This window comes from Wyeomyia smithii, chromosome 2 (assembly GCF_029784165.1).
Source record: "Wyeomyia smithii strain HCP4-BCI-WySm-NY-G18 chromosome 2, ASM2978416v1, whole genome shotgun sequence".
Lineage (NCBI taxonomy): Eukaryota > Metazoa > Arthropoda > Insecta > Diptera > Culicidae > Wyeomyia > Wyeomyia smithii.
The window spans coordinates 264,842,320-264,860,626 of record NC_073695.1 but is presented as its reverse complement, the minus strand read 5'-3'; the positions used below and the strand labels follow the sequence as shown (position 1 = coordinate 264,860,626).

The 18,307-nt window shown below is 39.8% G+C and overlaps 1 protein-coding gene and 1 long non-coding RNA gene across 2 annotated transcripts; both read left to right on the top strand.

Annotated features, from left to right (window-relative positions):
• The first annotated feature begins 149 nt into the window (after nt 1-149).
• Nucleotides 150-632, top strand: LOC129723219 (uncharacterized). Its single transcript, XR_008727734.1, has 2 exons — nt 150-473; nt 532-632. It is a non-coding gene; the product is annotated as an uncharacterized LOC129723219 (long non-coding RNA).
• A 9,019-nt stretch (nt 633-9,651) lies between these two features.
• Nucleotides 9,652-11,971, top strand: LOC129721296 (UDP-xylose and UDP-N-acetylglucosamine transporter). Its single transcript, XM_055673720.1, has 2 exons — nt 9,652-10,292; nt 10,655-11,971. The coding sequence occupies exons 1-2, from the start codon at nt 10,216-10,218 to the stop codon at nt 11,586-11,588; spliced, it is 1,011 nt and encodes a 336-aa protein (XP_055529695.1). The 5' UTR covers nt 9,652-10,215; the 3' UTR covers nt 11,589-11,971.
• The last annotated feature ends 6,336 nt before the right edge of the window (nt 11,972-18,307 follow it).

Below are 18,307 nucleotides of genomic sequence, written 5' to 3'. Positions count from 1 at the left end.
AATTTATATCCGAGTCTCGTAATTTATTCCCGAGAAATCGATCTGAGGGGTGTGTGAGAAAGAGAGAAGACGGAAGTTAGTATGAGTAAAGATGAGTAGAACAAGATACCTGATTTCCAGTTTTTTTTTTCATACATTTTGCCTACACTGTAATTAAATGCCACGATTACTTCAAGTGTTTTTGCACTTGACTCGATTCGTCACGTCACACTGCAAATTGAAGTGATTTAGTGTTGATTTCACAATGATTAACACTTTCTAATGAAATGATCTTGCGTTGAAAACTGTTCAATGGAAATCACCATCATATTATAATGAATATCTCTTGAATTTGCACCACTGTTCAAATCAATTGAATTACAGCTGCGATTCCAATTGACAAACGTCAAAAACATAAAACGAAACAAAAATAGTCGCGATGGCGAAAGGCGCAAGCAGCACATTTTCCCCGGAGATTAAAAATTTGTTTGGAAGTAAGTTCTTTTGAATCTTTGATATTAATAATATAATAATAAAACAACTCTTTTACAGATCCTGAATTCGAATACACCGACACAGCGACAGTGGTCATTTTGTAATCAAATTGAAAACCTAGAATAAAATAAAATTGAAAAATCTAAAATAAACAGAAACTTTTTAAATTTATTGTGATTAGCAGATAATATCCAAATGACCAACATTTTGTATCTCAAACATAAGAATATCAAAAAAGATGAACATAACAACAGAAAATCAAGTGATTTGCTGTTGATTTCACCGTTCTTTGCATAAACATGTTTCGAAGGATTTTCTTTTCACTTTGAAATGTTCGGCAAGTAGTGCGAATTAAACAGCAAATCACTTCACTTCGACGTGAATTTTTTTTACAGTGTACGACTCCTTTACAACGGTTAGTGCTGCCATCTGATTACTTAAATGCGTATAAACAGAAACATCATATCAAGAAGACTGGGAACTCTGCCTGAGATTGAGCGACAGTTTTGACAGCGCAGTCTTTCGAGTAAAAGTGGAACTGACACATGGTAGTGTGTGTGCTGGCGATGCGAATGCAAGCCGAACGCACAGGTTGGACCACCACATACGCCCACTCTGTCTTCGCAGCGATGCAAACTTTTACCTTTAACAGATGGAGTGCGCTGTTTGATTTGACGCTTGTCATTTGTATGGGATCGATCCAGAGATGCCAGTCTTCTTGATATGATGTTTTTGGTATAAACTTATTAGCAAAATCGATTTATCGTGAAATGAAAACTAGATGGCAGCAACGTATGAGGATATTGGAAATTAGATTGCCCATCTTGCGAAGATATTGAGAATTATTGCTGATTGCATCTGAAACGCGAACTACAGACAACTTGCAAGCAAAATGCAGATAACGTGCACGCCAGATTGATCGTATACCCCAGTCAACTAGAGCGAACGCGACAGAATGCCTTTGTTAATCGTATCTATACAGTCTATCGCGTTCATTTCGTATGCTGGTATACGATAAATTTGACGTACCGTGAGGGGTAATTCTGCGCGGCTCCTAATTCTGCGCACTTCGTACCAAAATGTTGATGCCGTTTAGTAAGAAAGGAAACATAAGCAGAAAGTTAACAGTTAATAGGAAATCACTTCAAACTTCATTTTTGAAAATTTGCTTTTAATTGATATATTTTTAACATTTTAATACGCAGTGCGCAGAATTAAGAACCGCGCAGAATTAGGGCGCCTTACGGTACAAGTTGTTTGCATTTTGCTTGCAAGTTGTCTGTAATCCGCATTTCAGCGGAAATTTGCAATATATGGCAGGACCATACAAGAATATTGAAAAAAAAAAATAGCTTCACCTACAGACAAACAGACGTGCCACTCGATGACGATTTCATCGACCAGAAAAATAACAATCATTTTGAAATCTGGCTCAGTGGGCAATAATGCCACTAGTGACGCTATAAACAAGCGCGCACATTCATTATCGAAGACAAAAACCATCAGTAATGCCGCTGGTGTTAATTTAAGCAAGCGTATACACCCTTTAGCAAAGACAAAAACCGTTTTACGAAAATTAGTAGGCAATAAACTCAAATGGTGGCGTACGAGTGTAACGTTGTGAATAAGGGCGAAGATTTTTCTCGATTCTTCGACGTGCTTCTGTCTGTTTGTTTGTGCTTCACCTTTCCGCCACCTTGCTGCACCATTAAAATACCAGTATACAAATTAGTACGACTTTCGTTCACGCGCAGCGACAATCGTGTCCGCTGCATACTGCAAGAGTCAGGCACAGACAAACAGACCTGCTTCTTCCACAAAAATCCTGAAAAATCTTCGTCCTTATTCGAAACGCTACACTCATGCACCATCATGTGAGCTTATTGCCTACTAACAAAGATGACTAGAACAAGATACCTGACTCTTGCAGTATGCAGCGGACATGATTGTCGCTGCGCGTGAACGAAAGTCGAACTATTTAGTATACTGGTAAATTGATGATGACAGAAAGGTGGCGGAAGGCAAATCAATTTTTTTCAATATCCTTGTATGGTCCTGCCATGTAATTTTCAATATCCTTGCTCGGTGCGGCTACCTAATTTTCAATATCTTTAAACGGTGCTGCCATCTAGTTTTCATGTTCATCTGGCGGATTATGCACGATGAATTGATTTTGCTAATAACCAATTTTATGTGCATTTAAGTCATCAGGTGGCAGCATTATTCGTTGTAAGGGTTTACCTACAAACGGCCGAAACACGAACGGCCGAATCACAAACGGCCAAATTTCAAACGGCCGAAATAACAAATGGCCGAATCTATCAAACGGCCGAACCACGAAAGGCCGAATCATTCGAAAGGCCGAAAAATCATTGATAATTAATGTTGATTCAAATGAAACCCGAAATTATCCACCTAGTGGTGAAACCCAGCCTCTTTCATTCGAATTTATTATTTGTTAAAATAGATTTACACGATTTCTATAATTTCGGGTGAAATTCCAACAGCACAACTATACCGAACACTCAAAACTTTACATTCACACACATATGAACTTATATTAACACATACACACAAAAAATAACATGTAATAAATAAGAAATTGATCTTGGTATAATCGAAACGTCACTGTACTTATTTATAGGTCAGAATCTATTATATATAGACTCGATTATATATGGACTCGATTATATATGGACTCGATAATGTACCATTTTAGGTTCGATTATTTATAGCAGGAAATTTTTTCTTTATTTTAAATATGACTAGAGCTGAAATGTTGTGAGAAAACGTCCATAAAATACGTAATGCTTGAGGACAATTTTGGCTATTTGATTCGATAAAGTATTACCACCCATGCGAAAAATTCTGAGAATTTATACAAAAAAGATGGTTTTGAAAATATTTATTTTGTTTCCTTGTTCATTGTTTCCGTTTCCTAATTGTTTCATGGAATGAAAAAAAAAATTGATTTTGTTAAAAATTCAATGCAACACACTCGTGGCCTTCGGCCAACTCGATTGTCCGGGGCGCACGCTGTCCTTACCCGCTACTACAAGACAAGCGGCACTTCCTATGGTTTTTGCCTTTGATAATGAATGTGCACGCTTGCTTATAGCATAGACTAAAGAGACATAGATATCCAAGTTGGGCTTCGCTGCATATAATCTCAAGGCAACACTATGAACTTGCCATCTGTAGGCCGTTGGGTGAACTAAAGCATATCCACTCGGAAAAATATCATGGTACTCCTTATCATTTCAGTGGTGAGCTTGACCAGATTCTCACACCCAGAAAAATATCATGTTACTTTTAATCAGATTTGTACGGCGGTTTTCAATCGACTTTACAATATAATCTAGATGATTTGCAATTTCAATTTATCACAACAACAATGCAAAGAAACCTCGCGTAATTTTACAGATTAGCATGAGTCACAGAATGTAAAAATCTCATAGATACTCTCATCGAATTGTCGAAGGTGACGAAAAGAAAAATAAGCTTCACATTCACTTAAATTATTTTAACATTGTTTATGTTGGACTTGACGTTCGTGAATTTTGACGAAATAAGTTATGCTATGCTTTGCGTTGTAAGTGAATTTTGAGGATATTAAGAGACGTATATAACAACGATTTTCAACGCAGTAATGTAAAGCCTTAGTTAAAAATAGCGTTTAGCGGTATTCACCAAAATAAATATTGAATCGTTTTTAAATAGAACTTAAAAGGGTGAGTGAAAATTTCCAAATTTGATTTTCTCAGTTCTTTGTAAATATGAATAAATCGATTTGAACATTCAAGCAAGTAATAGTGAAATTGATAATGAATGAGATCACAAACAATAATCTGCAACGGAAGCTACAAACCGAATAGGAGAACATCCTACAGCATTATTTGACCGCTGAGGCAGAATTATTAACCCAACCAGTTCCGCAAAGGGATTAAAGCTGTATAGTGGTTCTCAATCGACTATTAAAATTGGTACAAACAACAAATGAGTTATGCTAATGATGACTAGAGCAAGATACCTGACTTCATACATTTTGCTCGCAACACCTTTATAACGGTGCCCTCTGATGACCTTAAAACTGTGATTATTAGCAAAATCGATTTAGCATGCTCAATCCGCTAGATGAAAACGAAACAAGATGGCAATACCGTATAAGGATATTGAAAATTAGATGACAGGACCATACAATGATATTGAAAAACATGCTTCACCTTTCACCACCTTGTCATCACCAAAAAAACAGTATACAAATTAGTTCAATTTTCGTTCACGCGCAGCGAAACTCGTGTCCGCTGCATACTGCAAGAGTAACGTATTGTGTACTAGTCATCTTTGGTTATGCTTAAAAACATATTGTTGAAACGACTATGAACGATTAGTCATACTATCTTCAAAATAAATAATTCATATCATGGTCATCTCATACATTGACATTTATTATAGTCCTGTTGTAATAAATTATTATTATTATCTAGACCATATAGATTAGTCTGTTAAAAACACCGCACAAATCTCTGACCAAGCCTAAAAAGATAGCAATTACCTTAATATTTTTCTGTGTGTGCTCATTAAATGTAGTTCACCCAATCGCCATCATACTCGGAGGGGCGCCACATTTTTGTTGCCCGTATTGTTGGTTGAGTTGGATATCTATGTTTCAATAATCTAAGCTTATAGCGACAGTAGCGGTATTATTGCCCACTATTTCAAAATTTATCGTTGTTTTTCTGTTCGATGAAATCGTCATCGAGTGGCACGTCTGTGAGTCAGGTATCTTGTTCTAGTTATCTTCGCCGCTACGTAAACTCGTGATAACTCACTGCAAATAGAATCTTGATAGGTAAAATGCTGCCTGCAAATCATCATTATTTTTACTGCAGCGCCAGCTGTCAGTCTTACTTACTTTTACTTTTGTGGCTAACGGACCGTTCACCGGTTCAGGGCCGAACGAATTAGAGATATCCAGCTTCTTCTGTCTTGGGCAGCCGTTCTCCAGTCTCCCCGTACACCAGCAGATCGTGCATCCTCTTCCACCGCGCACATCCACCGCGCACATCCACCGCGTGCGAGGCCTACCACGGAGTCGACGGCCTCTTCCTGGTTCTCTACTGAAGATAGTTTTGGCGGCTCTCTCGTCAGGCATCCTGGCTACATGTCCAGCCCACTGCAGCCTGCCCCGCTGTATTACCTTCACTATATCAGCATGTTTGTATACCAGGTACAACTCGTGATTCATGCGTCTACTCCACACTCCGTCTTCCAGTTTACCGCCAAGTATCGATCGCAGAACTTTACGCTCAAAAACTCCGAGCACTCGTCGATCAGCTTCCTTCAGCGTCCATGCTTCATGTCCGTAAAGGGCCACCGGGAGTATCAGCGTCCTATACAGCGCTAGTTTTGTGCGAGTTTGCAAACTACGGGACCTTAGCTGGTTACGTAGTCCGTAGAAGGCCCTGTTCGCAGCTGCAACTCGTCGTTTCACTTCACGGCTCATATCGTTGTCACATGTCACAAGCGTACCAAGATAAACGAATTCGTCAACCACTTCAAATCGTTCCCCATCTATCTCCACCTCAGCACCAACACCACGGGGACTCCCACGCTCTCTGCCAGCTACCATGTACTTCGTTTTGGCGGAGTTAATGACAAGTCCCAATCTCGCTGCTTCTCTCTTAAAAGGTACGAAGGCCTCCTCCACGGCCTTACGGTTGATACCGATGATATCGACGTCGTCCGCAAAGCCAAGAAGCATGTGAGATTTTGTGATGATCGTACCGTTTCTTTCGACGTTTGCTCTTCGTACTGCACCCTCAAGAGCGATGTTAAACAGTATGTTGGAGAGCGCATCCCCCTGCTTCAGTCCATCCAACGTTACGAACGCGGCTGATGTCTCGCCAGCTATCCGCACGCACGATTTTGATCCCTCCAGTGTCATACGACTCAGCTTTATTAGTTTCGCAGGGAAACCGTGTTCCAGCATGAACTGCCACAGCTCGTTTCTTTTCACTGAGTCGTATGCCGCCCTGAAGTCCACAAAAAGATGGTGAGTCGATAAGTTGTACTCCCGGAACTTATCGAGGATCTGTCGCAGGGTGAAAATTTGATCCGTCGTGGAACGCCCTTGTCGGAAACCAGCCTGGTATTCGCCAACAAAAGATTCCGCTAGCGGTCTCAATCTGAAGAACAGGATACGGGAGAGCACTTTATATGCGGAGTTGAGCAACGTTATCCCTCGATAGTTGCCACAATCCAATCGATGGCCCTTCTTATAGATAGGGCATATGAGGCCTTCCAACCAGTCGTTCGGCATTTGTTCATCCACCCAGATCCTTAGTATTATCTGGTGGATCGCATAGTACAGCCGCTCGCTTCCCGCTTTTAGAAGTTCGGCCGGGATACCGTCCTTCCCAGCGGCCTTGCCGTTTTTCAGCTCACTAATCGCCTTTTTCACCTCCTCCTGTGTTGGTGGCTCCACAGCTTGTTCGTCACTCATAATCGTCATCCTGTTCCTGCTCTGCTCATCCGGCTCCTCACCGTTCAATAGCGCTTGAAAATGCTCCTTCCACCTGGCTGCAACCGTCGGTTTATCAGTAAGCAGGTTGCCGTCCTTGTCATAACACATGACCGGCACCGGGAAATTCCTGCTTCTGACTCTGTTGACAGTTCTATAGAATCTCCGCACGTCGTTTTGAGCATAGCTGTCCTCTGCGCTGGCGAGCACCTGCTCCTCGTACTCGCGCTTCTTCCGACGGTGGGTTCTATTTTCAGCAGCTCTTGCCACCCTGTACCTCTCTCTGTTCTGACGCGTAGCCGCAGTGAGCATGCGGCTCCTGGCACGGTTCTTCTCATCTGTCGCTCTCTGGCACTCGGCATCGAACCAGCCGTTAGGCTGCCTTCCACGCGTCGTACCTACCACCTCTCTCGCAGTCGTTTCGATGGCGCCGTGAATACTGCTCCACAGCCCATTTATGTCTTCCACTCCTTCCTCCTGCTGTTCTGCGATCCGTTGATCCAGCTCTCTGGCGTATTCTGCTGCCACGCCATCAGCTTTCAACCGCTGAATGTTGAAACGCGTCGTCCTCTCTGTGCGAGATTTCAGCACGTTCGACAACCGTGCGTGGATCTTACAAACGACGAGATAATGGTCAGAGTCAATGTTTGGTCCCCGAAAAGACCTAACATCAGTAACATCCGAAAAGTGTCGACCGTCAATCAGTACGTGATCGATCTGGGAGCAGGCTTCTCCATTTGGATGCCTCCAGGTGTGTTTCCGAATATTCAAACGTGGAAGATAGGAGCTACATATGGCCATTCCTCTGGCCGCGGCAAAGTTTATCAGCCTCAGGCCGTTTTCATTGGTTGACGAGTGGAGGCTATGCCTTCCAATGACCGGACGGAAGAATTCCTCCCTCCCAACCTGTGCGTTTGCGTCTCCGATGACGACTTTTACGTCGTGTTTTGGGCACTCGTCATAGATTCGCTCAAGCTTGTCATAGAACTCATCTTTGACTTCATCGGATTTGTCGTTTGTCGGTGCGTAGGTGTTGATTAAACTGTAGTTGAAGAATTTGCCCTTAATCCTCAACACGCATATACGGTCATCTACGGGCCTCCACCGGATGACTCTTGTTTTCTGATTTCCCAGCACTACGAAACCGACGCCCCGTTCCGCTGCTTTGCCGCCACTGTAGTAGATGTGGTACTTGAAAGAAGTGCATGCAATAGGGTCTACTGCACGGAATTCCCTTTCTCCGGAATTTGGCCACCGAACCTCCTGAATCGCTGCGATTTCGACTCCCTGCCGCTGTAGTTCTCGAGCAAGCAAGCCAGCCCGCGCCGGTTCATTGAGAGATCGAACGTTCCAAGTACCCAATTTCCAATCGTTTACCTTAATCTTTTTCCGTGCCTAGGTCTTTGCCGATTGATCCGTTCCGTATTTCTAAAATCGTTGTTCGTGGTTGATGAAAGGTTTCGGTATGCTACCTTACCAGGGTCGCGATACCTACATCCTGCTGATGGGGCTGCCATCTTAGGTGTAGCTGGCGGGATACAGCATTCCATAATTCAGCCGCCCGCTCCGGGTCAGACGCTGTTGTACGCCGCCCCTATGGGGATACAGCCGCGTACGACCCCCTTCCCAGTCAGCATACGACCATAGTTTCCACCGGGCACAGCTGTCAGTCAAACAGTCATATTAATCGCCTTTTGGCGATTTAACGCACAACTAAAAACGATCGTGCGACTTCTGGATTTGAACTTTTGAACTAGGAAAATAATGATAGATTTAATTTTTAGCCAAGACGAATATACACAGGAGATTGTTTTTCATGCGATATTTGCGTAAAATAGATGTTCTTGACGTCAATAACAATGCAGCTGGTTAGAATTTATATGCAGCATCTAATAAACTGATTACTATCAAGAAAATACATATGAAATAGGAAATACATGCGATTCGCTTTCGTTTTTAATTTGAGGTTCTGTTTTTACAAGAGTTGGTAGTTACATAGCGTGTTGGAATAGCATTTTCTTAGTTTTAATCCACCATTGGAAGAAACATTTTAAATATTTAAAGTTTCCCGCTGCGTAAACTCGTGATAACTCACTGCAAATAGAATCTTAATATGTAAAATGCTTTCTGCAAATGGTATGGTTTGTATGGTCAAGGTTTTTGTGATGCACTTTATGATTTCCCAGGATTTCCACGGTTACCATCAGTTATACGAGTCGAATGAAAAAGTTAGTCCACATTGCGCTTTGAGAAGAGATCTGGCACCTCTGACAAGTGAAACACAGTTGCCAAATTGACGGGTTTCTTCATCCCTTATAACTCTCTCTCTCTCTCTCTCTCTCTGAGTATCTCTAAAGCTTTTTGAGTCGAAGTTAACATTCGAAGTTACTCTTTTTGCTGTTATATTTTTTCACTATAATGGTTATTTTTGACAATAACTCTTCAATCAGTGATATAAATTCAGTTTCAATAAGTTAGCAAATTCTATGGTTACAGTACCTTCAACGGTATATCTACGGTTCTAAATAGTAGCGGAGTTTAAATTAGGATGCTTCTGTTTATTCGGGTTCATAAAGCACACACGTGCACTCTGTAAAGTGACTGTAGTAGTGCAACAGGGTGTTCATAACAAAACATATGTTAGTTCACCTTCACATCGGCATGAGAGAATTTAATCTTTGCTTGTCGTTTGCAAAAGTGATGATGATTTTGTATAACTTATCAACAACCACGAATGACTATGCAGTTTTGTCCGAGACCGGCGGTGATTTGGCAGTATCATGTCAATTTCGTCAGTTTGACGAATAGCTAACGCAAAACGGAACTTTGTTGACTGAACGCATACCTACGACACGGGTTTTGCATCAATGAACATAATAGTGAGATGTGTACATTCGAACCGTAACTATCGCTGACAGGTAGTGTGGCAGTTCGAGGGCAGTCAATGTTGTGCGTTGACCACTTCGCGCTGTAGTAATTGTGGCTTTGCTGGTCATGTCAGTGAATTTCCTTAATCGATCAGCCACTTGAACTTGCCATTGAATGTTACAAATGGTTTCGTTTTTCCTCGCTAGTGTGTCTGTGAGTTTCTCGTGCAATATATTCTAACTTCACGTAGGACATTAGGCTGTATTTCGGTGTTCGTTGCTGCGGCTGCTTTCATTAGCTAAAGTTAGTTAATGCTTACGTCTGGCTGTACGGTATAGATTACGTAAACAATGAACGCTGCACTTGCCATCGTGATGGTCTTCGTGGGATGCTGCAGTAATGTGGTATTCCTGGAGCTGCTTGTCAAGTAAGTCAAGAGAATGGGGGCACATTAGATTGTGAACAGCGCATTAGGCAATTTTCATCTGAGCAAGCTATGATGAATTTAAAAGTATGACGTTTTTTCATGCGGTTATGCGTTGTACAGAGGCAATATCCCAGGATAACTTGATTAAAATATAACTTTTTTTCGAGTGTTTACAATTTTCAGTTTGTAGCTAATTTTCAACTACCGTTGATAACAGCCATTCTTAGAATCTTGAATCGTTGAAGGACAAACCAATGGCATGTCACAAATTTAGTGCACAAAAATTATCTCAAAATAAATAAACACCAACAAATAGTAATATTCGATGGCGGATAATAATATAAAACCCTCGTCTTTTCCAGAATCGATCCTGGATCGGGCAATCTGATCACCTTTCTGCAGTTCCTGTTCATCTCACTCGAAGGGTTCCTGTTCACATCGAAATGTGGCACCGTGAAACCGCGGATTGGTCTGAAAGATTACACCATTCTGGTAGTAATGTTCTTCGTGACCAGCGTGTGCAACAACTATGCGTTTGATTTCAACATCCCGATGCCGCTGCACATGATCTTCCGGGCGGGATCGCTAATTGCCAATATGATCATGGGAATCATTATACTGCGGAAGCGCTATGCATTTTCCAAGTACCTCTCAGTGGGAATGATCACGTTGGGAATTATGATCTGTACGATTGTTTCCGGTAAGGATGTCAAAAGCACCCAAGTCAACGAGACGGTCGAGGAAGATCCGATGACGGTGTTTTTCTGGTGGACGCTTGGAATTTCGCTGCTGACGCTGGCACTATTCGTGTCCGCCAGAATGGGACTTTACCAGGAGGTGCTATACAAGCGCTACGGAAAACATCCGAAGGAGGCTCTATTCTATACACACTTACTACCGCTGCCATTTTTCCTTCTCCTCACTGGAAATATCTGGGAACATATTAAACTAGCCAACGCAAGTCCGCTGTACGACGTACCGGTGCTCAATATCGCAGTTCCCATCACCTGGCTGTACCTGCTGGGAAATGTCCTGACTCAGTACGTGTGCATCAGTTCGGTGTACGTGCTGACCACGGAATGCTCCTCACTGACGGTGACCCTTGTCGTCACATTGAGAAAGTTTGTCTCGTTGCTGTTCTCTATTGTTTACTTTAGTAATCCATTTACCGTTTATCACTGGACTGGAACGATTCTAGTCTTCACCGGTACCATTATTTTCACCGAAGTGATCGACAAAGTTCGGTTAGCGATGACCACGCAACAGGCACCAGCCTTGGAAAAGAAGGCGAACTAAGCCTAGGATGTGGGAAGTTACCAGTAGATACTATTTATTGAAATGCAGGTCATTGGTTTCACTAATTCTGCTCAAATGTCACAATGATTAATAAGGAACAGCCGAATAGGTAGATGTCTAGGATGTAATTAGTTCTTTTTTACAGTTTTCACTGTTATTTAAATCCTATTTAAGCTAGCTTTTTGACGCAATCAAGTTTTTTAAATTTTGATTAAGCTAATAGTTTTAACGATGAACAAAACTGCTGCTGCAGCGTTTTTCACAATATCATAGTGAAAATAGTATATCCTAGGCATCAACTACGGTTTCGTCCAACAAAGCACTAGAACAGAACCAATTGTAAACGCGCGTTTTTTATATGAAATAAACGTTTTCAATTAATATTGCACTGTTTATATCTTGCTCAAGTTATGAGTGACATTTATTGTTCAAAGTTTTACTCTACTTCTGGGTAGGGATACCATCTGGTCGAAGTAAGAAATCAGGACACCTTTTCTCGGAACAAATTTGACTAAGCCATTCTATTCTTCGAAGTATGAGCAAATATATCACATAATATGTGATTTACCCTTTAAAATACAATATAACACTCTTTTATTTACTTAAAATACACTCAGTTTGTATTTACGCGGAGATATGTACCTCGTGGAAAAACGCGTAATTCAAAAATTCTTCCATTTAAAAATCCACGTGAAAAAACCGTTAATTCGAAAATCCGTGTGGAAAAATACTTATTAAAAAAATGAGTGTATCTCCACTTTTATCAAACCGCTTCGAATTGTTACGCATTAGTAGATGCTTTAAAAATTCAACACACGTAAACTGTTTCAACTTAAACTTAACAAATGCCAGATGCTTAATGGTAACAGTCAACGCGTTAACGGATCTTCTTATTACTATACTGAGTTTTAACTAATGAAAAAAAAATCGATTGAAGTGAGCGTTGCGACACGGAATCGAAAACACTTATTGAGCAATTTTCAAAAATTCTGCTTACTAGCTTACAACAAAATTAGATATCTTATGAAAATCAGGACAAATGCTATAATATAAAAAATAAATCAGGACGCCCAAATAGGACTCCAAAATCAGGACATTTCCTGCTAAATCAGGACGGATGGTATCCCTACTTCTGGGCTCAATGGAAATATTGATGTTTTTTTTTGTGGCCGCTACATTACAGATTCAATCATCATCGAGTTTTGATACGGTTATGTTAGATTGGTTTTAAATAGGTACGCTTTTGATAGCGATGGACACATTGTCTACAAACAAAAAGTTAGATTTGTGGTTTTTTCCCGTCGTAAATGTCTCCGAGTGCAACAAACTTTTTTTGTTTGTGTTGTTCATCGGACGGCTAACATCAATGTTGGTCCATCTCGCCACAACAAACTTATTCTTGTTTACGGCTGTATCTGACTCATAAAATACTATTCTCATTTTCGAACGAGCCAAATAAAGGGGCGTAAACATTTAAATTGGTTCAAACGAAAGCATAAATATCCGATACTTTCGTACGAATATGATACCCCCGTAATCAAAAATAATGGTGAACATTGTTGTCTTGGAAAGTAAATATTCTAGGTATAAGCATTTATTGCTAATCATAAAAGGTAAACTACCTGTAAACTTAGATAGAACAATAAACCTTTGAAATTATCTAATATGAATATCCGATTCCTTTAGCGCGGTTAATTCTGACGATCCACTTTGTCCATGTGACACATTCTGCTTATCAAACGCGCGCAATTATCATCCATTCATGCATTTATGGTTGTGACTTGTGAGAACTTCATAAAGGAATTTTCCCCACTCTCCATTCGGCAATTGTGGAAGTGGCATCAGCAACTGAGCAACCGTCAGATTTGCTAATTTTTAATTTTTTTTGCAATTTTATAAATACTGCCAAACTTTCACATGGTCAGTTCCCGGGAACTGCTGACCAGAAATGCCAGATGTTTCCAAAAATAGCTACTCTAGAATGCAGGAAAATCTTTCGACAACACACGATGTGGCTGCGTTCTGTTCATTATGATTGGGATATGAAAAAAATATGTAACATGTTCTTCTTCATGCGACGTTAAACGATAGAACGATTAATTAAAAGATTAATGAATTAAATCTGAAAATTTTTGGAATGTTAAATGTTAAAACATATGTTAAAAATATCATAAAGTCAAAAAGTAAAAAAAATGCAAAAAATGAAAGAAGAAAAAATACTGTTAAAAATGTATAAAATATTACCAACACCAGAGAATAAATTAACTAAAGAAACGGAAACAGAACACTCCATTATTCGATGAGCATATAGAAGAAGTACAAAAGGTTATAAATGTCAATAATATAAAAACATCAATCTGATTGAAAAGGACAGACAATATTCACCAAAACGTCGAATGGGGTTAAAATGTGCCTAAAAATTCAACAAACTGATTATATCAAATACGTCAGGTACAAAGGATATCGAACGTCTTCGACACTGGTTTTTCCACAAGACTGCTGCAGAAAATCTGCCAAAGAAAACCACTCCCGAAACATTCGATACCCTACGCAAAAAATTAGGATATGAAAATGTCATAACCATTAACTTGTTAAAATAATTGAAAATGACCAAAATGACAATTTTTGTAAATAAAAATTATTTAGTGTCAATAAGTGCAACAACACTTTATTTTTTCTTCTGATTCGGCTTCTATGTATGTTTTTTTTTATGTATTTCGATGCAAAACCAAATTTTTCCGAGTTTGGATCCATATCACCTTGAGAGGCAACAATGGCGCCATTTTGTATGTTTGAGAAATCGAAAATTTTCAATGTTTTTTCAACGTCTAAATATCGAAATTCTAAGAATTTGCCCATATAAGAGCATTTTTTACCCATCATTGAAAAAACAGATCTTAAATAGGACAAAAACTGACCTCAAAATGGTGGATCTACGAAATCAGTTTTGATATGGCTCAAATATATTCCACAAAGTAGAATAATATCAAGTATGGAGACCATTAATGTGTGCACTAATATCTAAATGTGAATATCCAAATGTGGTAGTCAAATTATGTCTTATATTGATGAAAAAATCTTGAAGATAAAATGGCAAGTCTCTGATCCACGTAAAATGCAACTTGTCAATTTCGCCCCAATTCCTCTACAATACTGAAATAGGTTTACCTCGGCGTAAAACTACCATATTTGAAATCTGTTCAATGTACTATCAAGAGTGTAAGCTATATTCTGTGATATAATAACAATTTGTCTTCACATGATCCTTCCCCTTTTACGGGAAAGAGGTCGCATCGATCAAAACATAAAAATCTCGGTTCAGCTATGAGACAAAATCATCGCATCTACGAGAGTTGATTCATTTAAAATTTATTATGCCTTTGACATTTCATTTGTCATTAATCGCAACACTGTCCTATAAGCCATTTCTGCAAGGTGTCAATTCATCAATGCATTGCAATGTGGTTTTATCAAATCTGTAGTTGCTTTATATACACACTCGAAGAAAGCAGCATATTTTACGCCCTTTCAGAATGTAACTGATGGGTGTAAAAAATCTCTCCATATGTGAAAAATGCTCAGTTTGCTAAGCCAAATACAGTCGTCGTTCGATAACTACAACATGTTTACATTGCAGTTATCGAATACCGCTCGATAACTGCAACATTTGACGCATGCCAAAATTTAGAGGGGGTCCTTCACTACCATTTTTGTTTTCAATGATGTCGAAATGTGCTTTTTTAATGGAATAGTGGCAAAAAATAGCAAAAAACTAAAATAGGCAAGCTTTTCGATTAATCAATTTGATATTCATATTTCCGTATCATAATTTATTGCGTTTTAGTAACTACTTTACATAACCAATATGTAGGCGAAGTTAAAGTTCATCACTACAATAGACCATTTTACGAGACATTTCTGAACTCAATTCATGATTGAAATCTTGACAGAAAGCTCGGAACCGTTGACATAACGCAAGTAAAAGCAATATCAATGTCAGCAGGATCCGTGACACCTGTCAGTTCCTAAAATGGTCTACTTAACCCTAGGTCACAAAATATTGTTCGTGACCTACCACAGACTAACAGACGTAACACTGGAACCTAGCTCCATCGCCACAAAAAACGTTCATTTCAAATTTTCAAACGAATAACAGTCATCGCGCGAAAACGTCGTCTGGAGCGCTGTCATGCAATCTCATACATATTTTGTAGTTCCTCATTTGACACATGCAGTAACGCTGGCGCTGATGTCGAAATACATGACGCAGCGCGAACACGACAGCAGATGGTGCTAGTGTTACTAACGTAAAGTACTGGAATCATCCAAACGATGATTTTCAACGCGGTCACCGCAGAACAAGCTTGGCAAGTTGCAAAGGCTAATTTGTAATGCAATTACAGGAGTAATGAAAAGTGCTCCGTCAAAAGCCTTAGATGCACTCCACCTGGTAGTACAACTAGAGGCGGAAAAAAGTGCATTGAGACTAACACGCCTTAAAAAAGTACCTGATGGAGATCAGACAGGCCAGCTGGCAATCCTCAAACATTTCCAGCTGAGCAAACATATACCAGGTATCGAAGACTGGATGAATATAGAAGCAAACTTCGAAATACCTTTCAAAATCATAGAGACCGAACGGGAAGTTTTGGAATAAGGTGGCCTGAATATCCGACAAGGCTCTGTCGTCTTTAACACAGATGGCTCAAAAATGAATGATTCAACCGGAGCAGGTATAAATGGTCCTGGGATAAGTATCTCGATACCAATGGGCCGTTGGCCTACAGTGTTCCAGGCCGAAATATTTGCAATTTATGAATGTGCACAAGTCTGTTTGGCTAGGAAATATAGGCATGCTAACATATGCATTTTTCCTGATAGCCAAGCAGCACTTAAAGCACTAAAAGCCTTCACATGTACCTCTAAGCTAGTATGGGAGTGCATCCTTTCACTGAAACAAGTGGCAGAAAGGAACCAATTATGGTTATACTGGGTTCCTGGTCACTGCGGAGTGGAAAGCAATGAAAAGGCGATACGTTAGCTAGACAGGGGTCATGTACCGATTTCATTGGCCCAGAACCGTTCTGTGGGGTGTCATCAAGCGCCTTGAAAGCAGAATTGAAAACCTGGGAACATAGGACTATACAAGAGAACTGGATATGCTCAGTAGGGCTTCGCCAGTCTAAACGCTTTATAAAACCAAGCGTCAAGAATAGCCAGCAATTGCTTAGTTTAAATAAAAAGGGACTAAGAACAATTACCGGACTGTTTACAGGACACTGTCCAAGTGAGTATCACCTGAAACAAATTGGTCAGTCAAATGACGAAATTTGTCGTCTCTGCGGGTTCGAATGTGAAACCGCAGAACATTTGCTCTGCCACTGTAGTGCACTAATACAGCGCAGAATGAGAGCCTTTGGAGAAGGAACTTTGGAGCCTTTTGAGGTCTGGTCTGCGAATCCTAATGAGGTAATACATTTCATACGAAATTCAGTGCCTAATTGGGAGAAAGGGTGCGATATGACAACGACGATCACTTCCATCAATAGTGATATGTCTGCCACGAGTACCTAGACTAAAGAAGAGGTATACCACAAATGATCAAAACAATGGTCGCAGTGGTCCAAATCTTACAAAAAAAAACGATGATTTTATTGAAAATTAGTTCGCTGTGTTATGTCTGTTAGGCTGTGGATCTACTCTGCACTGCCTCGCTGAGTAGTGAAAGCCAAAGCCTGTGCATTACAAGGGATATTTTTTTTCTCTTATAATTATTACGGAAAGTGAACCACATAACATGGTGATTTTGCTTCATTGATTAATAGAGGAGATCTATAATCTCCTATCTAGAACGAAGAGACAACAAGTAAACGAAATCGAAAAAAAATCGAGAGAAATGAGAAAGTCCTTTTGATATGTTTCTAGAGATTCAACAATTTTCAATTTCGAATGCATTTAAATTCCCCCTTCTGTCACTTCAATGTCAAATTTGACTTTGACATCAGATTTGACGGATTGCGGTCCGATAACTGCAAAGTTGTTGCAGTTATCAGTCTTGCAGTTAAAAAGCGTTGCAGTTGAAAGACTTAAGCAGCTATTAGACGAAGCAAATATTTGCTATTTTTCAATACAGATTTTATTTTGTGCAAATAAAAATCGTACCTAAAATAGCAAATATTTGCGTCGTCTAATACCTGCTTTACAGTTATCGAACGGCGATTGTACGTGTGCAATGTTTCATTCAAATCAAAAATGGTCGATTAAATTTTTGCGCATTTCCAGGTCATTTGAAATGATTTTGCTCACGAGTAAGATTTTGAAATCTTACACACGATTTCTAAAGTTTTTTGTTCTAGCTTGGATAACTGTTATCTGTGCTTTTACCTAAAAGGACCTTCCCGCACAGAAGGGCTGATTTGCTTCGAAAATACGCATATTTGGGTATTTTCATTTTTCTGTGTACGATGCAGTGTTTTAAATGAATATAGAAGACGCATTACATTTTTTCGTAAGAGCCAATAACGAGCGATATCAAGTGGTCATTTAAAAATAGACGGAACATGGATACTCCACGTAAATGGAAAAAAAATTTAAAGAGTGGGAATTTTCGACGGTATATGAAAGCATGGAACTTTTTGAAATACCCAATATAAAACAATTGCAAACTAGTGAGTTTGATTCAGGATCTACATCTCCTGGGCTCGTGGTTTCTGAATCGT